We start from the raw sequence: 22,037 nt of genomic DNA, 5'->3' as shown, positions 1-22,037 counted from the left end.
GGGAAGGCCGTCGCTGGCACGGACAAGAGGTTTTGTGAAGGCACCCAAAAATCTGACAACCCTTAAGTCGTCACGCACCGCGCTGCAGGCTCCGCTCACCTTCCACCCCCACCCCCCGGCAGAGTGCTGCAGGGACCGGGATGACAGAAATCACCCTTCGGCGAAAAGCCAGAGGAGCCGCAGCCCCGGGGCCAAGCGGGAGCTGCCCGAGGACAGTCCCGGGGTTGGGGCCACACGAGGCTGCGCGGAGGCGCTGGAGCTCACCCGGATGGAACGGCTCTCCCCACTCTTACAGACACGCCACGCAACAACCTCCACACCACAGGGAAAAAGGCCTAGGAGCACTCTTTTTTTATACACCACCACAAAATGGTTTTTAGTAAACATTTATTGATGTAACCTTTTTACACCTTTAGAATCGCAGCTTCTGGAAGAACCACTTATTCTTGCCTGTCTTGTATCTGAAAGAGGAACATAAAGGTTAGAGAACACTCTGTACCATCAGGCGACAGCACAAGGCCTGCACCTGAGCTGTCTGTACCCTCCTCGAGGCAGGACGCAGTGCCCGCGTTGCCCAGAGGTATTTCACCTGGTCTCTTCAGCCTGGGCTCCAACTGGACCCACTTTAAATGTGGGGTTTAAACAGTTTAAACTGCCAAGGGAAGCAAGTGTCAGCTTCCAGATTTCCTGCTGAAGCCACGTCGTGAAGCACACCTGCACTACGGCGGTTTCCACCCCAAGAGATGAGCGTAGCCCGTGGCAGCCCCACCACCACCTCGCGCAGAGGGCAGCCGTTGGGACCCTCCCCTCCGAGAACAACCACCAACAGCCCAGGGTGCCCGCAGACACCCCGCATCCCGCTGCGGTCCCACAGCTCCTTCCACTGAAGGAGTTTCTGAACGGAACACTGAAAAGACGTGGACACTGCTGGGGAAAGCACCAGCGCTGCCCTGTCCCACTAGGCCGCGACAGGCAGTGGATGAAGTGGCAGGAGGCTGCAGCACCGTCAGAAACCTCAGGCTGAGCCCACGGCTCTTGGTAAACTGTTCCCATCTCATCCCACCAACTCCCGGACAGCCATTTCTGTGAACACGCACAGAAGGTGAGGAGGAATGCACTCCACCAAAAACGTATTCCAAACAATCAGGGCAGAAGTGTCCGTGCTGGGGCTCACTCAGGCTGTGGCCCAACTGCGCCGAGTCCTGGCCCTGGGGACATTTACCGACACCACTGGAGAGCGAGCTTCCAACTCACCTTTCCTCAAATTTCACCTTGGCTTCACGTCTCGCTTTGCGTTTTAGAGCGGGGTCCCTGAACACGTCCTTGTTGACCACTGTCTTGTCCAGTGGAATATCAACAGAATACCTGGGCGAGAGAGCAGCAAGGTTTGCAAACAGTCGTGGTACCTGGCACGGGGATGAAAACACAGCGGGCAGCAGCCAAATGCACGTACTAGTGCCAGGTTAAGGGACTGTGACTCTTAAACCGTTCTTGGTTCTAGAAATCACCAAAGCACTACGGCATCCAAAAAGGCATTTAATTCAGCCTACAAAGGAAACAGCTAATCGCTTCACAAGCTGCTCTTTCCACACTCTGCCCTTGGCAGCCTGGGCCAGCAGGAGCTCCGCGGGGAAGGGAAGAGACATCACTGGGCACAGCAGCTCTGCCAGCACCCCCAGACCCACGCAACCGCCCCAAAGGCTCCTCCACTGGTACCCCATCATCAAGAGGAAAGTGAGAGCTGCTGAAATAAGAGCCAGCTGCCTTATTTCAGAAAATCACTAATATTTCCCCTCAGCCTCACACCCCCAAGCCCCTTTTTGGCAGGGTGGATGCCCCGGATTCATCCAGTCATGTAATTAAGGACCTGAGCGGCTCCCAGCGCTCACTAACGAGCACACACCAAAACCACGGTCACTGAGGGTAGGGGAGACCTCTCCGCCCCCCCCGGCCCCACTCACCGGGTGGGCATCAGGTGGTTGTAGTTGTAGACTTTCACGAAGGACTTGATTTTGGATCTCTTCGCGATCTTCTTCTTGCCCATGGCGGCCGTCACCTTGCGCGGGTACCGGTCGATGCCGGCCACCAAGGCGTGGCTGTACGGCCGGTCCGAGGTGCCGTCGTCGATGTTCTGAAACACACCGACCGCGACCGGCGCTGGCACCGGAACGCCGGCAGCCCCACGGGAACCCCCACAAACGGGCAGCGCTCCGGGACGCTCGGGAGCCCCGCGGGAGCCCCTCCGGGGCCGCCCCGCCGCCGCCCCGCGCTTACCTTCACGATGACGGCCTTGCGCCCCGAGTATCGGCCGGCCAGCACCAGCACCACCTTCCCCGGCTTCATGAACTTCCCCATGGCTGCGGAGACACCGTGCGGCGGTCACAGCCCGGCCCCGGCCGCCCCCGGCCCGCCGCGCCCGCCGATGGCGGCGGATGCCGCCGGTCCCGGCACTCACCGAGGCTCCCGCGGCGATGGCGCCCACACCGGAAAAGGAAGTGGCCGCCGCGCCTCCGACCTTTGACCTCGCGTCACCGCGCGTCACTTCCGCTCCGTCCCGCAGGGGCAGGTCGCGCATGCGCGGGGCGAAACTGCCGTTGCCGGGCAACCGCCGCCGGGCGTCCGTCCGTCCGTCCGTCCCCGCGATCCCCCCAGGCCCTGCCGATCCCCCCCGATCCCGGCCGCCCCGGGACACCCCGGCAGCGCGGCCTCTCCCGGCGGCGGCGGCAGGGCGGGTCCCGCCTCCCCGGGCACAGGCCGCAGCAGGGCACCCGCTGCTCCTCAGCGCGGAGCCAGGCCGTGTCCCAGCGGGAGCGGCAGCCAGTTTAAACGGCGACTATAAACACCACAAGCCGCTGCGGGCAGGTTAGTGAAGAACACAAATAACACGTCACGGGGCCGGGCTCTGCCCACGCACTTGCCAAAGCCATTTAATGCATCCCCTCTACAACACCGGGCCGCCGCGGCGCTGATCATTGCACAAAAGCCTCGAAAAAGGAGCTCTGGGATTGCTGGGCAAAGCCACCGCCGCCAGTCCCTTACCCAGCTGCCTGCAGAACGTGGCCGGGGCTGTGGATAGCCGAGGGGCCGGAGCAGCACAGCCCCCGGCCCGCGCTCAGCAGATCTGCCCCCGTTTTCTCACACATTCACGCTGCGGAGGGCAAGTCACTCGCGACCCGGCCCCCCCAAGGCAGCCAGCACCTGCCAGCTCGTCCGCGAGGCGTCGCGTCGGCACGTCATTTAGACCATGAACTCTGAGAGGGAACCACACAGATGCGGCACGGGAGCTGAGCCGAGTTCAATGGGGCTGGCGGCCAGGCCTCACCGCGCTCGGGACGGCCAGCCCCACACACTGAATGCTCACTGGCATCCGCTCGCCAGCGGGGCAGTTTGGCTCTTCAGAGCGACACACAAAGGGCAGGGCGAGGTGCTGCACAGCGCGCAACCTCCAGCAGCTTTACACAGGGAGTCTTGTAAAAACACAGATTTCCAGCATCAAGACACCATAAGATTTCCCTAAAAGCAAATATCAATTAGGAGCCAAACTTGGTCTTAAAAAAGCCAGGCTTCTTGAGCCCAACAGCTGCCTAATTTGTGGAAAATGGATGATCTACAACAAAAATACATCAAAAAGCGTCTTTGATGTTTTTCAGCTGCCGGACAGCCAAGTCAACCGGAAGGTTGAATTTCAAGTTGCTCAGGCGACTGAGAACGTTGAGGGCGCTCTCAAAGCCTGTGTTTGCCATGTAGCTCCACGGCTGGTAGTGGGACTGTACCAGAGCTCCAGATTTGCAGATCAGATTTACCCAGGAGACCAGGCGCTGCTCGTTTAGTGCCATACACACCAGGGCTTTCAGTTCAGAGTCCGCACTGCGCTTGAAGGGGTCGTGCTCCGTGAGCACAGTGTGAATGGCTGTCAGCAGGCTCTGTTTGGGGGTAATGGCCACTCCTCCCGTCACAGGCAGGGCAAAGGACTGGGAGAGCTTGCGAGCCGGGGATTCCACGAAGGCTTGCCCATTCTTAGTGTTGTAATACTTCACAAAGAGCTCCCAGGGGTGCATGGTCTGCGGCGACGAGGTGAACGCAGGAATCAAGCACGCGATGGGTGCCAGTACCAGGCTCATTCCTTGGGAAGAGGCGTAGAGCCCGTGAGCCATCAGGTCTCGCAAAGCGATGGTCAACTCCTTCCGCACAGCTAGAGTCAGCTCATCTCTGCCTCCTAAGGGAATGTCCTGCAGATCGGAGGAACTGATAACGTGGTCTTCCTGCTGGTGTTTCATCGCCAGCTGCCTCACCCGCTCTACCGACAACTCCAGTTTCTTAATTAAGGGGGAATAGTCCTTGTTGGCTTGGTCCTTCTGCCAGAGGGTGCGAGGAATCTGACCAGTAGCACAACCAAACTGACTGACAGCAAATATTTGTAGCACAGCAAGCATGCGACGCATGAGGTGCAGGCCCGTTTCTCGCATCCTCCTGGCATCCTCCGGGTTCACTGATCGGGTTAGAAAAGAGAAAAAAATACTCTTCTTAAGGAATCAACGGCTCTGCTCTTTCATGCACACAAAAGGAGCACAAATGTCTGCTCCTCCTCCGCCACAGATTCTCCTCCTCCTTGGGAGCTTTTGTCACTAGGACTGACGCTACTTTTTCTAGTTTCAAAGCACTGAAGCCAACCAGAAAAGCAAACATTTGCACGGCCTGTTCTTGACAACAGCTTTCCTAGTGGGCACATACACAGTGAGGAAAGATCATTCTTTAGACATGACGATATCACACAGGTAATTAGCAAATACCAAATCCTTTGCTGAAGGAGATCACTGCCTGCTTTTTCCACTAAGTATCAGAAGTCCCTTCTACTCCTGACTTCAGCTGAGGACCAATCCCACCCTCTGTGCCACACGTTCAGGTTCTGTGACTACTCTAACGACCCACGGAGGAAGGGTAAAGGAACTGGACACAGGCCTTCTGTCAGCGGGAGTAGGAAAGAACAGAAACCACCTGCCAGGAAAAAAGCAAAGTGCCCTAGCACGTCTAGATGCCGGTTCATGCTGGCTGAGCCCAAACGAGTGATGGCAGGAGAAGTGCCGGCAGCTCCGAGCCAAGCTGTGCCCACCTCGATTTCCAGAAGGCCGTGTATTTGGTTTGTAGGAGCCACCGCCATCTTTTCTGCCTGCACACTCACAGTGTCCATCTTCCGCCTTACCAGAGCTTCCAACTTCATCTAGAACAAGAATTTCACAGTATTATTTCACACTCATGAATTTAAGCTGCATATCCCAAGTATTAAGGTCAATATTCCTTAGACCTCCCTGCACCTTTTTTGCAAGTCTCTCATTCTCATCACCATCGGTTCAGAGATCTGTACTTCCCCAAGACCCAGAAACCCTTCCTGCATCCTCTGACATCTGTGACCTCCCGCCTCATAACTCTGTCAGGGAATTACAAAGCAATTCAACCTGCTCATCTGAAAACTCAGCACTGACCCTGAATGAAGTTGATGAACATTTCGAGGTCTCTTATCTGTGTCTTCAGTTGTTCCACCAGCTGCTCCTTCACCCTGGCTGGGTTAACGATCTGTGCTATGGCAGCGTCCACACGCTGTCGCAATTCCTCTGGAGAGAGCGTTGCAACATCTTCGCTCAAGTCCATGTCCAGCTTCTTTATCAACTCATTTATGATCATCTGCAAAACATGAGTCAGTAGCACGGTAACACTGCGGGGCACTGCGAGCTTCAAAACACTCCTTTCCCCATCCACCATCTTGGAAGGAGCGACCTTGACACAGATGACACAGGACAGGTCTACGCATGAAGATGAACTACTGATACGCTATTACAGCCAGTGAGAAATAAGGACTGACCGACTCCTACGGTCTATAAACTCAGAAATGCTACGAGGAAATGAGGCAGAAGGGGGTTGTGAGCCTCACCCGCTGTCTTTCCATAACCACCGACTGTGGCAGGGAGTCGTAACTGCCCTCCTGGTACGCAAACGTCTCCAGGTCATCCAGCTGCGTCTTGAGCTGCAGGATCAGCTCTCTCTGCTTCTCCTTCTGCACCTCGATCTGCTCCTGCTTCTCTTGCTCGCTCTGAGAAAGAGAAACCCGCTAATGGGATGGGGGATTCACTGTGAAGTCAAGCCCCAGAGAATCCCAGCCTGGCCGGGGCTGGAAGGGCCCTCTGGAGATCATCCCCTCCAACCCCCGGCCAGAGCAGGGTCACCCAGAGCAGGTGGCACAGGAACGCGGCCAGGCGGGGTTGGAATGTCTCCAGAGACGGAGACTCCCCCACCTCTCTGGGCAGCCTGTGCCAGGGCTCTGCCACCCTCACAGCAAAGAAGTTCCTCCTCCTGTTGAGATGGAACTTCCCAGGGGCAAGTTTGTGCCCGTTACCCCTTGTCCTGTCCCCGGGCGCCACTGAGAAGAGCCTGGCCCCATCCTCCTGACACCCCCCTTTCAGTATTTATCAGCGTTGATAAGATCCCCCCTCGGTCGCCTTTTTTCCAGGCTGAAGAGACCCAAATCCCTCAGCCTTTCTCCATCAGAGAGGGGTTCCAGTCCCTGGGAGGGGGGTCGTGGTACTGATGTGGCCCTGTGCGACCTGCTCGAAGCAGGGACTGGACGGGACGGTCTCCGGGGGTCCCCTGCACCCCTCTGCCCTGCCGTGAGGGGCGTCTCCTTCAGCCCGTGAGCACCACCCGGGACCCCGGGCCAGCCCCAAGGCCTCGCTGACGCTGGCGGGGCCACTCCAGCCCCTCCCCACTCCCCCGCCCGCCGCAGCCGCCCGGGACAGCCGCTCCGTGTCCGGGCCGGGCGGTGACGGGCACCGGGGGAGGTTTGGGGCTGTGGGGTGGGTGTGGTGCGCGCGCACTCACCGGGGCGCGCGGCGCGGGGCACGCGCGGAAGGCGAACTCCTCCAGCTCGCGCAGGAGGCGGCGCTGCTCGGCCGGCGCGGCGCGCGCCACCTGCCGCAGCCGGAACTGCACCTGCGCGAAGTGCGAGGCCAGCGCCAACAGCGCCCCCTGCAGGCGCCGCCGCTCCGCACGCAGCCGCGGCACCGACCCGTCCCCCGCCGCCGCCGCCTCCTCCTCGTCTTCCTCCTCCTCCTCCGCCGTCGCCGCCGACACGGCGCCCACCGGCGCCCAGCGCTCCCCCGGGCCTAGCGGGCCGCCCTCCGCCTCCATGGTCGTCGCTACCGGCGCCGCCATACCGCCGCCATCTTGCCGCCGCGGCGCGGGGCGGGGCCTGACGGGGGCGGGGCGGGGCCTGGGCGGGGCCAGCGCGCCCCCTGGCGGCCCGGCAGGACGGCTGCGGCGGGGCCGGGGGGCGCGGGGTGCCGGGGGGCGCGTGGCCCGGGGCGGAACGCGACCACCGAGAGCCCGGAGGGACGGAGCTGGGACGGCGACCGGGCCGCGGGGGTGGCCGCGCCCAGCCCGACCCGGGCCCGCCGACCCCCGCACCCGGCCCCGCCGGCAGCCGCGCCCCCGGCCCGAAATAGCGCGGGGCGGGGCCGGCACCGCCATGGCGAGGTGAGGACGGGACGGGACGGGACGGGACGGGACGGGACGGGACGGGACGGGCACCCCCGCGCGGCGCCGGGCCCTGGGCAGCGCCCGGTCGGGGCTCGGGCACCCGCCCAGGGTCCGGAGCCTGAGCCACCGCCGGCCAGGAGCCCCCCGCCCCGGGCAGCGGGGCAGTGGCGCCGGGAACGGCAGGGGAGGGCGAGGGCAGGGCGGCCCAGCCCCGGCGGCCAGGCCGGGTACAGGCGGGGGGCTTCTTCCTCGCCCCGGTGCCGGCCCTGCAGGGCACCCACCCGCTGCCCCGCTGCTTCCCTAGGCAACCGGCAAAGACGTTGTGGTACGACCGGCCGCGGTACGTCTACCTGGAGTTCTGCGTCGAGGACAGCAGGGATGTTAAGGTCGTCATTGAGGACCAGCGGCTGGTGTTCAGGTGAACACCGGGACAGGGCCCTGGTGGGGGGGGGCTCGGAGGACGGGGAGGACTCTGTCAGAGCCAGGCACGCGGGGCCTCAGCCCTCCCTAAGCCAGGCTGTTACGGTGTTTTGGCAGTTGCAAAAATGCAGACGGCGTGGAGTTCTACAACGAGATCAACCTGTATGCACGGGTCAACTCCAAGGTGAGGCTTCCCCCCAGCAAACGTTCTCCGACAGCCCGCGTCAGGCTCTGAGTTAAACCCAGCCTGTGCCGGTTGAGCAGCGCCGCTTCGCGTTGAATCCTGCCCCTTTCCCAAGAGCCCGAATGGGGTGAGCACTAGCCCTGGCCCTGGGCCTGGCACTCTCAGTGCTGCCTAGGGCCAGGAACAGCTCGTCTCTGTGGATCTGTGTGTCCCGCAGCCTGCGCGTGCCTCAGCTTTAATCCCGTGCATGTCTGCAGTGGGTTACAGAGGTGGGTCCGGCAGCCACGGAGCTGAGGCACCCCCAATCTCTTGACAGGACTCACGGGAGAAGCGCTCCGACCGCTCCATCACGTGCTTTATGAGGAAGTGGAAGGAGAAAGTGGCCTGGCCGCGCATCACCGAGGAGAACATCAAGGTGCGTGTGTGGCGTGGGGCAGCCAGGACCAGCCTCAGCACGTGTGCTGTCTCTGCACCGCATCTTGCAGCTCCCGGGGAACAACCTGCCCCGGGACAGGCACCGAGGGCCCCAAGTGGGCACCCCAATACAGCGCTCCCAAAGAGCCTGACCTCACGGTCACCCCCCATCCGCAGACCTCTGCCGTCCCCGAAGGACGGGACACCCCTTTCCCTTGACACAGGCTGGGTCGGGACCAGCACCCGCAGGCGGGGGGACGCACTCCCCTTCCCCAGCCTGCCCAGTCCCTGCGCCTGCCCATGGAGCAATCCCTGGGCTGCGAGGAGGGGGCTGCCCAGTCCCCTCCGTGCCGCCCCCTCCCTCAGGGGATGCCCTCTCCGCCCACAGCCGGCCTGGCTCTCCGTCGACTTTGACAACTGGCGAGACTGGGAAGGGGATGAGGAGGTGGAGAGGGCCATGGTGGAGCAGTACGCAGAGGTGAGCCGGGGGCCGGTGAGCCGGGGGCCGGTGAGCTGCAGCCCTCGGGGTCCTGGGGCGTGTGTGGGGTGGGTGCTCGGCATGGGGGGAGCTGGGCATTCCCACAGCCATTTGTTTCCCGTCCAGCTCCTGGAGAAGGTGACAGACAAAGGCCCTCCGCCGGCCATGGACGACCTGGATGTAAGTATGGCCACCGGCTGCTGCCCCCGCCGAGCCCAGCCTCTGGCTCCAGATGCTCTCCTGGGGCAGCCCGGCCCGGGGCCAGCCGGGGCCGCGCTCCCCGGGGCCGCCCCTTCCCTGGCACCTCGCTCCTCTCTCCCGCAGGACGACCTATGAAGCCGGGGACGCCGCGGGAGGCCGCCCGGTGCGCCGGCAGCGCGCACCGCCGAGGCGGGGCTCCCGGAGGCAGCGGAGCCCCCCCCCTGCTCCCCCCCGCCGGTTATCCGCCGAGAGCGGCGGGAGCCATCCGGCCTCCCCGTGCCCGTTACCCGCGCGGGGCACGGGGCAATAAACGTGAGCTGCCGCCGCTGTCTCCTGTCTGTCGGGGAGCCGGCCCGGCCCCGCCATCGGCACGGCCACCGGCAGTGCGCGCACCGCGCGTCACCCTGCGGGCCCCGCCCACCTGCGGCGCGGCCGTCGCCGCCAGCCCCGTGTCCCTCCGCGGCCGCCGTCGCCGCCAGCCCCGTGTCCCTCCGCGGCCGCCGTCGCCGCCAGCCCCGTGCTTCCCGCCGCCGGCGCGGCCATGGCGTTCCGGTGCCAGCGGGACAGCTGGGCCCGGCAGGTAGCGGCGGGCCGGGCGCGGCGGGGCGGGACGGAGGCGGCAGAGCGGGCAGGCCGGCCCTCACGCCGCCGCCTCCGTTACAGTTCGCCACCAGGGTGGTGTCGTGCCAGGCGGCGGAGCTGCGGCCCGAGGGCGGCGGGGCACCGGTGCGCGGGTTCCAGGTGGTGCTGGAGGACACCATCCTCTTCCCCGAGGGCGGCGGGCAGGTACGGGCCGGGCGGGTGGGGTGAGGGGGCCGGGGCGGGTAGTGCCGGCGGCGCTGACACCCCCCCCCCCCGCCCCGTGCCCGCAGCCGGACGACCGCGGCCTCATCGGCGAGGTGCCGGTGCTGCGCGTGACGCGGCGGGGCCCCGAGGCCCTGCACTTCGTGCCCGCCCCGCTGGAACCGGGCGCCGCCGTGGTGCTGTCGCTGGACTGGGACCGCCGCTTCGACCACATGCAGCAGCACTCGGGTGCGTGACCGGACTCCGGGGCCGGTGCCCCCGGGGAGGGGGTTGGCCTGTACCGGGGGAGGTGTTGGCCAGTGCCTGGAGAAGGGGTTGGCCGGTGCGGGGGGAGGGATTGGCCGGTGCCCCCGGGGAGGGGCCAGCTCCATGGGCCAGTCCAGGTCCAGTCCTGGGGCGCCGGCCCCGGCAGGCGCCTCCCCTGCGGGTCTCCTCGGTTCGTGAACAAACACCCCCTGCCCCGCGAACAGCCCAGGGAGGAAAACTTGAACTTGCTTCGAAGTCTGGCATGTGCCGTGGTGCCCTCAGGGTCCCGGGGCCATGGCCAACTCCTCTGTCTGCTCCGAAGCAGCAGCACGAGCCCCGCAGCACCCAGTATGAGTCCCGCAGCACCCAGCACATGCTGGGCATTTGCAGATGTCCTGAAAGCACAAAAAACACAGTCTGAGCGAAAATCTCTTTCTATATCCAGTGGCGCTCAAAGCCGTTGCTTGCATGTCTCTTCCAGGACAGCACCTCATCACTGCCATCGCAGAACAGATGTTTGGATTCAAGACAACTTCATGGTGAGCAGGGAAAAGGCTCCTTTTGACCCCAGCCTTACCTTGTCTGGCGTGTGCCAGTGTGCTGGGCCACGAGGAGCTGAATAAATGAAAAGCAGTTTGCCCTTGGACATTTCACTCTCGCTCAGAGGGGCTGGGAGAGTGACTGAACTGGAGAGAAGCTGTGCAAAGTATTTGCTCTGTCTTCTCCTCCTCCAAGTGTCTGGTATGGATCTGGTGCTCCGTAAATACCAGGGAGAGGAGGAAAGTGTGTTTTGTTTCAGTCGCCACGTTCCCAGCAGTGGGATGGCACTTAGGGCCGCACAGAGGGACCTTCCAGCCGGTCTTAGCTACAGCAGCAGGTGTTCTCCGTCGGTGCAGGGAGCTGGGCCGCCAGCGAAGTCTCATTGAGCTGGACACCCCCTCCATGACAGCAGAGCAAGTAGAGGCCCTGGAGAGGAGCGTGAATGAGAAAATCCGGGAGAGGGTACCAGTGACAGTGCGGGAACTGGCTGCAGATGACCCTGAAATTGAAACAGTGAGTGGTGGGGAGAGAAATGATGGTATCGGTGGGACCAAAATAACGGCGGCGTGGATGTCACCCTGTTTGCCATTGTCCTCCTTTGACTAGGTGAGAAGCCGTGGCTTGCCGGACGACCACGCGGGGCCAGTGCGAGTTGTTGACATCGAAGGCGTAGACTCCAACATGTGCTGTGGGACTCACGTCTCCAACCTGAGCGACTTGCAGGTGGGGGGCTGCAGCGGGAGCCTCGCGCCATACGTTCAGACCTGGCACAGCAGATCCAGGGTCTGCTGGAAATTGTCCCGATGGTAAAGGGGGTGGCGGAACCCCACGCTGGGCGAGCCCCCCCAGGGCCGTACACGGCCTGACGTCTGTGTCCAGGCAGGCTCTTTCCCGCTTTGTCACAGAACTCAGCCCTTGTCTGCAGCAGTGACATTTTCTGAGCTGCCTCTGCGGAGGGCGCGTGGTGTGGGGCCGGTTTGGCGGTGCATTGCTGGGTGGCAGCCGTTTGTTCCTTCTGCTTAAAGCTCTGATGTTTTTGAGCGGAGATAAAATTCTTGAGCTGCCTTTAGGTGTTTCCGTCTTTTCAGTCGTTTGGTGGCGTCCGTATCCCAGCAGAGACATCCAGATGCGCTGCAGAGCAGCCCGTGACTAGCAAATTGTATTAATTCCACTGTCTCACCATCTTTTCTTTTTTGTATGGTGACCTTGTGGCTGATTTTAAGCAGTTTATTTTCGCTGGCAGAGCGCCAACATTCACAAGAAGGCATGGCCTAGTAGGAACCGACCCACCTGTGGGAGCATAAGCAAAGTACTGTTCTTTTCTGACCAGGGTGATTTTCTTTTTTAAGGTTATTAAACTCCTTGGCACAGAAAAAGGGAAAAAGAACAAAACCAACTTGGTTTTCCTGGCAGGAAACAGAGTGCTGAAGTCAATCGAGCAAAGTCACAGCACTGAGAAGGCTCTCACCTCGCTGCTCAAGTAATAACCTTTCCGCTTTCGTTGTTTCATCTTTACTTACTATTCCTTCTAACAAACACCACGTAAGCCTCAGGGTACACCTACACGGTGCTTTTCTGATGTTACCTTCAAAGTGGCGATCCAGACGCTGCTTGTTCTTTCAGAAACGGCCCAGGTGAGCACGTAGAGGCGGTGAAGAGGCTGCAGAGTTCTGTGAAACTGCTCCAGAAGGTACGAGGGGGGCTGAGAAAAGCGGATTGCGGCTGCTTCCTCTAGACCTGAGCTTTGGTCCTGATAACTGGGAATTGAATCGTAGACATCAGTTTTTAGGGAAACTGCTCCCGTTCTGGGAACGCAACTCAGTGTTCACGCTGACTTCTCCGTCTGCAGTAAGGTTTATTTGCTTTCCTTTCAGAATAACTTGAACCTGCTTAGAGACATTGCTGTTTTGATAGCCCGGGACTTCAAGAGCAAACCTGTCCGAAGTCAGCTCTTTGTGCTACACAGGTATGGGGGAGTTCGGGGAAAAGGGTAAAATGGAATCTTACACCTTTTGTGGCAGTTGCATCACTCTGACACCTAGTCAGGCTTGTTTCTCGAGGAGGAATATAAACACGGTGAATAGAATATTAAACTGCCCCAGCCTGCTGGAGGGTTGTGGACTTAAAGGGATGCGTTCGTAGTTCAGTCGCTGAATTCTTCTGCTTTGATAGCTGAGAAATAACTGCGTCTACCTGATTTTTCTCCCTGCCCTTGATATTTTCAAATAAAACTGAGGAGCTCTATTTTTTAAAGATAAACACTTAAATAATTCCTAATATGTCCACAGGAATGCACAATGAGGATTTAGATATAGACGAAAAACCTCAGGCCTTTGGTTTCCAATTGATATTTTGGACTCTAGAGGGGACTTTTGCTTTTTTCTGAAGCGTTTTTTTTTTTTTCACCCATCCATACAGGAAAGAGGGTGACTCTGAATTTATGAACATCATCGCTAATGAGATTGGGACAGAGGTGAGTCGCTGATGAACACTTACCTTTCACCACTGGCCTTTTCACTCAAGCTGCAGCACAGGCTGGGCCAGGCTCTTCTTTGTACCAGAGTCACGAGCTGCAGGTCCGTGTCCTTTCGAAAGTACCGTGTCCAGTGCTGGGCTCCCCGGTTCCAGAAGGACGGGGAACCGCTGGAGAGGGGACAGCAAAGGGCCACCGAGATGCTGAGGGGACTGGAACACCTCTCTGATGGAGAAAGGCTGAGGGATTTGGGTCTCTTCAGCCTGGAAAAAAGATGACTAAGGGGGGATCTTATCAACGCTGATAAATACTGAAAGGGGGGGTGTCAGGAGGATGGGGCCAGGCTCTTCTCAGTGGTGCCCGGGGACAGGACAAGGGGTAACGGGCACAAACTTGCCCCTGGGAAGTTCCATCTCAACAGGAGGAGGAACTTCTTTGCTGTGAGGGTGGCAGAGCCCTGGCACAGGCTGCCCAGAGAGGTGGGGGAGTCTCCGTCTCTGGAGACATTCCAACCCCGCCTGGCCGCGTTCCTGTGCCACCTGCTCTGGGTGACCCTGCTCTGGCCGGGGGTTGGAGGGGATGATCTCCAGAGGGCCCTTCCAGCCCCGGCCAGGCTGGGATTCTGTGGTAAGCTACATGAGGTCATTGTCCCCAGCAGCCTCAGCCTGCAGGGGAATCCTCCACAGTCAAGAAGTACAACAGTGAAAATTCAGAGCCTGTCCCCTAAAGAGCCTTACAGAACCTCATCGGCTGTTTTAGACTAGACCAGACTATTTTGGTTGGAAGGGACCTACGGCAGTCACCCGGTCCAACTGCCAACCGTATCCTTTTACCTTAGGATACCCCAGTACCCGTTCTGTCCCCCACAACATGCGATGAAGCATAACAGGTTCAAAATCCCTCTCCCTTTTGCTTTCTTCACATTGAGTCTCTGTCTCAGCAGCGCACACAGGCTCCTGAATTGTTTGCGTGTGGCCAGTGTCTCTGTCCTCTTCCCGGAGGAGGAGGGCACTGGTTATTCTGGAGCATGATCTGTCTCTGTCCGCAGGACACCCTGCTGTTCCTGACTGTGGGAGATGAGAAAGAAGCAGGACTCTTTCTTCTAGCAGGACCTGTTGAAGCAGTTGAGAATTTAGGTCCCAGGTAAGACGTTCTACGGTTTCTTTAAAATTAGTAAGAATTCTAGGATTGCAGACTAAGCAGCTGAGGGGTGTCATTAGGGCATGGATCCTCGTTTGCTCTCTGGAGCAGGTTAGGCCAGGCCACTCTTCCCCGCAAGCGAGTGGCCTCCAGCCCGTGCTGGTCTTGCAGGGTGGCAGAGCTGCTGGGAGGCAAAGGAGCTGGCAAGCGAGGCCGCTTTCAGGGCAAGGCAGCCAAGATGAGCCGGCGAGGAGAAGTGCAGGCTCTGCTCCAGGAGTTCATCAGCCATCGAAGCCCTGAAGCGTAAGAAACGATTCTCGAAGTAGGGCTGTCTTTCCTGCTTCGTATGAGCTCCACCAGCTTCTCTTCTGGAGAATAAAGACGTAAACCCAGCCGCGGGTGTGCACAGGCTCCGTGGGAGCTGGTTTAGTGCTCATGGAAAACTGGGGGAGAGGATCTGCCATCCACGCTCTGCTGTAAGGGTTCTTTCATTTCTCTGGACGAATGGTCCACACTCTTACGTGATTAAATGTAGACGTTATTTAACCGTTTTGTAGGCTTTCTAAAACCGAGAGAAGGGCCCTCCCGTTTGCAATTTACATTGTGGGTCTTTGACGAGGAATAACTGCTTTGTGAGTGCGTTTATTTATAATGGGCTGGATGCATTTGAAAAATCAGAAGGTTTGAGTATGATATTTGCCAACCAGCGCAGAGAAAACGAATCACGCTTTTGCTGCTGTAATTCGCCGTTGCAGTCTCAGCTGCAGAAACTAAAGGGCGCTGTGGAGCCACAGTGGGGAAAAAGCATGACACAGGTAGTTTGGGAACTTTTTTTTTTTTTCCCCACCTTCTTGCTAGAAATGGTAGGACAAGTTTGGTCTAGCTGTTGGTAATGAACAGAAACAGAAGAAGGGCCTACAGGAAGGACGGGGAGGGACTCTTTATCAGGGAGTGTAATGACAGGACACGGGGTAACGGCCTCAAACTGAAGGAGGGTGGATTTAGATCGGATATCAGGAAGAAATTCTTTACTGTGAGGGTGGGGAGGCGCTGGAACAGGTTGCCCAGGGAGGCTGTGGCTGCCCCATCCCTGGAGGTGTCCAAGGCCGGGCTGGATGAGGCTTGGAGCAGCCTGGGCTGGTGGGAGGTGTCCCTGCCCAGGGCAGGGGGTTGGGACTAGATGATCTTTAAGGTCCCTTCCAACCCGAACCATTCTGTGATTCTCTGAAAAGAAAGCTCTCTCCCAAGGAGATTTACCTGTCATGAACACGGGCTGGCAGCAGCCCCCGCACACAGGGTTTCCGCAGACGGCTGACGCGGTGCCATTCGGCCCCGAGCCCGTTGGGCTGTTGGTGAGTGGCAGCAGCAGGAGCAGGCACAGGGTCCTGGCTGCCGGGGAACAGCAGCCCTGGTTCCCACCACGCATGGTGGGCTCCCAGTGAGGGGCCTCCTGCGGCCACCTCCATGGAGTCTGGCTGCCCTGTCCCAATCCATCCTGGTTGGGACAAGCGCTGGGCCAAGCCTGCCCGCTCCCCAGCTGGAGGAAACTATCTTAGGGCCACCGAGATGCTGAGGGGACTGGAACACCTCTCTGATGGAGAAAGGCTGAGGGATTTGGGTCTCTTCAGCCTGGAAAAAAGGCGACCGAGGGGGGATCTTATCAACGCTGATAAATACTTCAAGGGGGGTGTCAGGAGGATGGGGCCAGGCTCTTCTCAGTGGTGCCCGGGGACAGGACAAGGGGTAACGGGCACAAACTTGCCCCTGGGAAGTTCCATCTCAACAGGAGGAGGAACTTCTTTGCTGTGAGGGTGGCAGAGCCCTGGCACAGGCTGCCCAGAGAGGTGGGGGAGTCTCCGTCTCTGGAGACATTCCAACCCCGCCTGGCCGCGTTCCTGTGCCACCTGCTCTGGGTGACCCTGCTCTGGCCGGGGGTTGGAGGGGATGATCTCCAGAGGGCCCTTCCAGCCCCGGCCAGGCTGGGATTCTGTGAAACTTGGGGGGGTGTGTGCTGACCCAGGTGAGTTTTCTACAGGGAATTAGGGCCAGAGCTGAGCTCCGTACCGAGTGAGATTTACAGCAAACTTTGTCATGGAAGGCATTTTAGCGGGGCTGGGTTTTAGCGCAGGGTTCTGCTGGGAAACAGTTCGGTCAGGGGGAAGGTGCTCTCTTGTTCTCAGCGTAGCGGTGGCGGGAGGGCTCCCGTCAGAGAGCTGGGAACGGCTGCAAAGCCTCTACGCTTGGCAAAGGCCCATCCAAGCCGCAGCAAGACAAGGGACGTGAGCACGGCGCTGCTGGACGCCGTCTCCCAAAGGCAGTGGAAGATGTGGGCAGGGGAGGTGGCATCTCTCAGGTGGCCACGGCGGAGAGTGCGGCTGACTCCTACAGCTGGGTGTGGGGTAAATGCTACAGGAGCTGGTGTTTGGGGAGATGCTGCACATGCAGACGAAGGGTCTGGCAGGAAGAAAGTACCTGTGCCTTCGAATCTATTTTAAACCGTCTCAGACTGACAGAGGATGTTGACTAACTGAGTTAATTGGCATCTGCACTGCCTGAACGGCTTCGACATCGGCAGGGCGAGCCCGCGGCCACCTTCCTGCTACCGAGCGGAGGCAGGAGCCAGGACGCGGCAGCCGGGGAGCCGAGCCGGTGGCAGCCGCGCAGCTGGACCCCGCATTGATGCAGTCAGCACAGCCCCCGCAACCTGGGGGCTCAGCACAGCCCCAGCCGGCCGGTCCCAAAGCCGCGCTTGCTTCCATAAGCAGCGAGGGGACACGAGTGTGTCCCTGATTCTGGCACAAGGTGCACCCATAAACCCACGATAAACGGTGCAAAAAGCGGCTTGTCGCCCGCCGCTGTGTTGACTGCGCCCAAGGGTGAGGACCGGGGATCCTGGCACTGCCTTTCCCCATGGATTGGCCGTGCCTTGCAGGTGATGGTGGGGCAGCGCCCCGGGACAGCGGCCCCCCTCCACCCCCGACACCACCAGCAGCCCCCGCACTTGGGAGCCGATCCCCCATCCTGCCCCACCAGCCAGTGAGACGTCGAACTCGCCGGCTAAACACAGCCTCGGCTTTAATTAAATACCTCGTTTGCAGAGACGCCCATATGTATATGTGTATATAGATGCGCGTCGCACGCGTATACACACATATGCATTGGCGTACCCCGCGGTACTGCACACCGCAGTGAATACTGAACACCCCGGGGCTGGGGGCGCTCCCGCAAAAGCCGGTGCCTTGTCTCCAAGTCACAGTGTCCGCCCGTTCCTGTAACAGCCGCCTCGCCGGCAGACCCCGAGCACCCGCGGGTGAGCCCCCTGCTCCCGGTGCTGCCGTGCCCGGCCCTGCAGCTTGGAGGTGGCACGTCCCCATGAGCTGCAGGGGAGCACAGGGTCTTCCCCCCGCTGCCGCCGCATCCCGGGCTGGTGACCCTCCACCCGTGGGCACGGGAAGGGCAGCAGGAGAGCCCTGTGCTGCCCATCAGCTGGCCGCAGACCGCCCGAGCCTACGGGCACGACTGGCATCGTGGGTCCGTGCCGCGGGAGCCACCCAGCACCGCCGCCAGCCCGGCCCTCGCGGTCCGCTCCCGAGTGGAGTCAGTCTGTGCGGGTTTAGCGGGGAGCAAACAGTGGGTGGGGGCACCCATGGTCCGACGGCTGCCCCCGAGCCCGGGCACAGCGTTACCAGACTAGGCAGCCTTCTTGTTCTGCGTGGCCAGGAGCTGGGAGACGCAGTAGGGGATGAGGCCGACGGTGGCCAGCGGCACGGCCGCGCTCTTGCAGAAGGAGAGGATGTAGAAGAGCAGCTGCATGTGGGAGGGCGGCTTGAAGGCGTCGAAAAGGTGCAGGATGAGGAGGGAGGCGGCGACGCAGCCCAGGCGGAAGGGCAGCTGCCGGCCCTGCTTGCCCCGGCAGCTCTCCAGGTACATGTGGGAGTTGAGGGCCAGCCCCAGCCCGAAGAGGATGCCCAGGTTACGGAGGAGGCTGGCGAAGGGGGTGGTGTCGATGTGGACCCACTCGGGGTGGGCGCACCAGTTCCGCGCCCTCTCCAGCGTCCACAGCAGGTCCACGCCGAGTACCCGCAGCAGCAGGTAGAAGCCCATGGCGAAGCTGAAGAGGAAGAAGGTGATGCCCAGGTACTGGCGGAGGCTGGCGTGGTAGATGCTGTGGACGTGCTGGAAGGTTTTGGCCACGGCCATCCCTGCGGATAACAAAGCGGGAGAGGAGGCGGCGCTGATCAGCGAGCGATCGCCTGCCTCAGGGCGGAGGAGCCGAGCGGAGCCCACAGCCCTGGGCGCTCCGGTGGGGAACATGAGCCAGGGGCTACCCAGCTGCTCCCGCACGGTGCTGCCCGCCCCGACGGCCACCGCTGTGCCCCGCTGCTCACGATTCTGCTCCCTCGCCCAGTGACGACCCTCTCACGCCCCAAGCCTGCCCTGCCTGTGCATTCGGACACCTTTGCTGTCCCTCAGAGCCCAGCAGCGGCTGGCAGTGCCCTGCCCACCCGACTGGGACTCGTGCCTCAAATGGGATGGGGACAAAGGCACGTCCTGGTGGGCATCCTGCCCGTGTCGATGAGGCGGTAACTGCAGAGCCACGGACGCAGCTTTGCGTCATGACCCTGCACACGTCCGTCAGGCTGTGCACCCGTCCTGGCCGGCACCATGGGTGCTGCCGTCCAGCACGGCGGTGCCGCGGGGAAGGGGGCGGGGGTCCGAGGCACTCACCTGAGATGACCCCCGCGATGACCTGATGGGGGAAGTGGGCGGCAATGAAGACTCGGGACAGGCAGACGCAGACCTGAACTGCCCAGAACCCCGTCCAAAGCACCGTCCACAGCACCCTGTGAGGGGCAGGTGGCCACGTCAGTGCCAGGGCCGGCTCCTGCTGTCCGGGGCACCACCGTCGCGTACCCCGAGCAGTGCCTGGCTGCCCACCGAGCCCGGCCTCTTGCACACCCCATGTCCCTGCCGTCTGATCACAGCCTTGTGCCTCACCGGGCTCAGCTGCGCCCGTCGCCTCTGGGGCAGCCTCTGCCCAGCACGGGAGGGTTTGGCACACAGCTTACCAGTATTTAAGTGTCCTCAACCGCTTCTTCCCCATGGCAGCAGAGAGGAGGGCCGTCACCATGGTGTAGTACACGCCTGCTGCACCCATGGCGTGGCCAGAGGGGCTCCCTGGGGGAGAAGAGAGCCCCAGGTCAGACCCCCCCCTGCTTCGGAGCGGGTGTCATGGTTTCAGCTGGGATGGAATTAATGTTCTTACAGGCAGCTGGTATAGCGCTATGTTCTGGATTTGGGATGGGAAACGGCACCCAGCACCTGTACCCCGGCACCAAGATTGGGAGAGGGCACTGGCCATCCCCGACAGCTCACGCTGAGTGTGCCGGGGATGCCAGCAGCCCTTCCCTGGCTCCCGTGGAAAGCCGTGGGCAAAGTACAGACAGAGCTGCTCCGGAACCGAGCAAGCCCCTTGCCCATGGAATGGCTGCCTGCATTTGGGGCTGGGGGCTGAGCACGGCCCTGGCCCGGGGCCAAGGCTGGGCTGAGCACCCGCAGGGGTTTGTGCTGAGCTGCCACGTCTGCGCCGAGGGTCAAGGTCTGCGCAGGGGCTGCCCTGCCTCCGCTCGCCGCAAGCACGGCTGTCGTCCCCGCAGCACGGCGGGGGCCAGTGACGGCTCGGCCGTAACGGCCCCCTCTCGAGAGCTAGCAGGGGCCTGTGCTGCCGGCGGGCTGCCGGCCACGGCCATGGTCATGCCAGCACCCCCCGTCCTGCAGGAACCGAGAGCCGGAGTGAGAGCTGCGTGTGCAGCTGGGGACGGGGGACCCTACTGGGGCTAGGGGACCCTACCGGGGATGGGGGACCCTGCCAGGGACGGGGGACTCTACTGGGGCTAGGGGACCCTACCGGGGATGGGGGACCCTACCAGGGACGGGGGACCCTACCGGGGATGGGGGACCCTACCGGGGCCGGTCTCGCAGGTGAGCGGGAACTGCTGGATCTCCGGAGCAGAGGTGTTGCTGTAATAGTCCGTCTCGTGGACCCACCAGTACGGTCTCTCCCCAAAGAGGATCCTGAAAAGAAAGAAGAACGGAGGCTGTCAGGGTCCTGGGCACCAGAGCGGGCAGACATGGCTGCGGTTTCAGCTCTAGCCTGGAGCTGGAAGAGGCGAAGGAGCCATGAGTGGTCCAGGGCATCCCGCAGACACAACATCCCACTGGTCACTCGGTCCCAACAGCCGGCACTGCCTGTCCATGTCCCCAGACAATGCTCTGAGAAAGAGGAGCAGCGTCCGCTCCCTCGAAGCGTTTTCCAGGCCTGGAGTAACTGTCTCATGGTGGCATCAGAAGCAGAGGCCACCCGTCCCTGTCACACGTGCAGGCAGCGTGGGCATCCCGAGGGATGTGAGCGGTGGGGCACACACATCCCCGGCCGTGCTTTGGGGTCCTGCCGCTGGGACGTGGGGCGCAGCCCCTGCCGTGGGCACACGCAACCCCGGAGCCTGGGGACGCTGAAAAGCAGCTGCGGGGATGGCTCCGTGCTGGCACACCGCTGCCCCGTGGGGATGGCACCCACCGCTACCAGCTGGCACCCAACCCTGCCGGGTGTCGGGAGGGATCGGCCCCACGGTACAATTAACGCTGCCCACGGGGCCGTCCCGCGCCTGAAGTGGTGGCGGGTCCCTCGCGCGCTCCCCACCATGGCTCCCTTGGCGGCAGCGATGCCAGCGTTACCAGCCGTGGAAAGGAAGGGGGTATCGGTCTCCTGGTTTACCCACGGGAAACGCTCCCCTAAAACATCGGGGGAGCACCAAGCCCTAGTCCCGCGCATCAGAGCCGTGCCAGGCTCCCCCCGCCACCGCGGTGAGAGACTCTGAGCAGCCCCCGCGCAGAACCGCAGCCCCGGCCGACGGCGAAGGGTCTGTTTGCAGGAGGGTCTGTCTCTGCCCGGCTTCTGGGGAGGGGGGAGACGCTGCTGCAGGCTCAGGAAGGAGCAGCCATTCCCGCTGCCAAGCCGGGGGCTGAACTCTGGGCTTTGTTTTACACCAGCGTGAAGGCTGCGCCTGCACATCTGGCCCGCGTTAGTCCAGCTGTGCCAACAGGCCCGCGGGGAGCCGTGGCACGGGGCCACTCACCACTTGAAGACGAGGTTGAGCCAGTCGCCGATCACGGCCACCCAGACGAGCCTGATGCCCACCGACTCGCTGAAGTGGAACCAGATGGGGAAGAGGACGAAGAAGGCGTTCCTGAGGTCGGCGGCGAAGGAGATGAAGAGGAACCAGTCCTGGGAGCCCTGGAAGTGCTGCTGCAGCCAGTGCGTCGCCTGGATGCCCATGTCGTGCAGGAGGTTCATGCTGGCCTCCATCCTCCCCTCCAGCTGCTGCGCCTCGGCGCGGCTCCGGCTCTCCCGCGCTCCACCGTGCCGCCGGGGTTTTATACTCTGCGGGCTCTTGTTTGCCGCGGGCAGGTCACTTGTCCCAGCACCGATCTTTGGACCCAAAACCACTTTTGCCAAAGGTGCATCACCGGGGGGGGTTGTTACAAACATGTTTGGAACACCTTACATAAAAGGGAAAAACAGGCTTTGGGGGCGCGTGGAGCGCTCCGGC

At 61.5% G+C, this 22,037-nt stretch overlaps 5 protein-coding genes across 5 annotated transcripts; 2 read left to right on the top strand and 3 right to left on the bottom strand.

Annotated features, from left to right (window-relative positions):
* Positions 1–370: 370 nt before the first annotated feature.
* RPL27 (ribosomal protein L27) lies at positions 371–2,532 on the bottom strand. Its single transcript, XM_063354371.1, has 5 exons — positions 2,456–2,532; positions 2,275–2,357; positions 1,962–2,131; positions 1,255–1,365; positions 371–461 (listed from the first exon to the last, which is right to left on the bottom strand). Exons 2-5 carry the CDS (start codon positions 2,353–2,355, stop codon positions 413–415), a joined length of 411 nt encoding a protein of 136 aa, XP_063210441.1. The 5' UTR covers positions 2,356–2,357; positions 2,456–2,532; the 3' UTR covers positions 371–412.
* A 178-nt stretch (positions 2,533–2,710) lies between these two features.
* On the bottom strand, positions 2,711–7,233 carry RUNDC1 (RUN domain containing 1). The gene is made up of 5 exons (XM_063354716.1): positions 6,871–7,233; positions 5,927–6,085; positions 5,481–5,679; positions 5,111–5,218; positions 2,711–4,489 (listed from the first exon to the last, which is right to left on the bottom strand). The coding sequence occupies exons 1-5, from the start codon at positions 7,201–7,203 to the stop codon at positions 3,624–3,626; spliced, it is 1,665 nt and encodes a 554-aa protein (XP_063210786.1). The 5' UTR covers positions 7,204–7,233; the 3' UTR covers positions 2,711–3,623.
* A 69-nt stretch (positions 7,234–7,302) lies between these two features.
* PTGES3L (prostaglandin E synthase 3 like) lies at positions 7,303–9,548 on the top strand. The gene is made up of 7 exons (XM_063354967.1): positions 7,303–7,524; positions 7,832–7,945; positions 8,065–8,131; positions 8,448–8,546; positions 8,934–9,023; positions 9,150–9,203; positions 9,348–9,548. The coding sequence occupies exons 1-7, from the start codon at positions 7,517–7,519 to the stop codon at positions 9,357–9,359; spliced, it is 444 nt and encodes a 147-aa protein (XP_063211037.1). The 5' UTR covers positions 7,303–7,516; the 3' UTR covers positions 9,360–9,548.
* Positions 9,549–9,644: 96 nt separating this feature from the next.
* Positions 9,645–14,973, top strand: AARSD1 (alanyl-tRNA synthetase domain containing 1). The gene is made up of 12 exons (XM_063354965.1): positions 9,645–9,804; positions 9,888–10,010; positions 10,097–10,256; positions 10,756–10,813; positions 11,171–11,327; positions 11,421–11,537; positions 12,164–12,294; positions 12,438–12,504; positions 12,689–12,780; positions 13,233–13,287; positions 14,336–14,430; positions 14,599–14,973. The coding sequence occupies exons 1-12, from the start codon at positions 9,766–9,768 to the stop codon at positions 14,732–14,734; spliced, it is 1,230 nt and encodes a 409-aa protein (XP_063211035.1). The 5' UTR covers positions 9,645–9,765; the 3' UTR covers positions 14,735–14,973.
* Positions 14,974–17,485: 2,512 nt separating this feature from the next.
* G6PC1 (glucose-6-phosphatase catalytic subunit 1) lies at positions 17,486–22,037 on the bottom strand. The gene is made up of 5 exons (XM_063354963.1): positions 21,564–22,037; positions 20,393–20,502; positions 19,497–19,605; positions 19,156–19,271; positions 17,486–18,629 (listed from the first exon to the last, which is right to left on the bottom strand). The coding sequence occupies exons 1-5, from the start codon at positions 21,974–21,976 to the stop codon at positions 18,118–18,120; spliced, it is 1,260 nt and encodes a 419-aa protein (XP_063211033.1). The 5' UTR covers positions 21,977–22,037; the 3' UTR covers positions 17,486–18,117.

Source organism: Chroicocephalus ridibundus, chromosome 17 (genome assembly GCF_963924245.1).
Source record: "Chroicocephalus ridibundus chromosome 17, bChrRid1.1, whole genome shotgun sequence".
In the NCBI taxonomy this organism is placed as follows: domain Eukaryota; kingdom Metazoa; phylum Chordata; class Aves; order Charadriiformes; family Laridae; genus Chroicocephalus; species Chroicocephalus ridibundus.
This window is presented reverse-complemented; position numbering and strand designations above follow the sequence as displayed.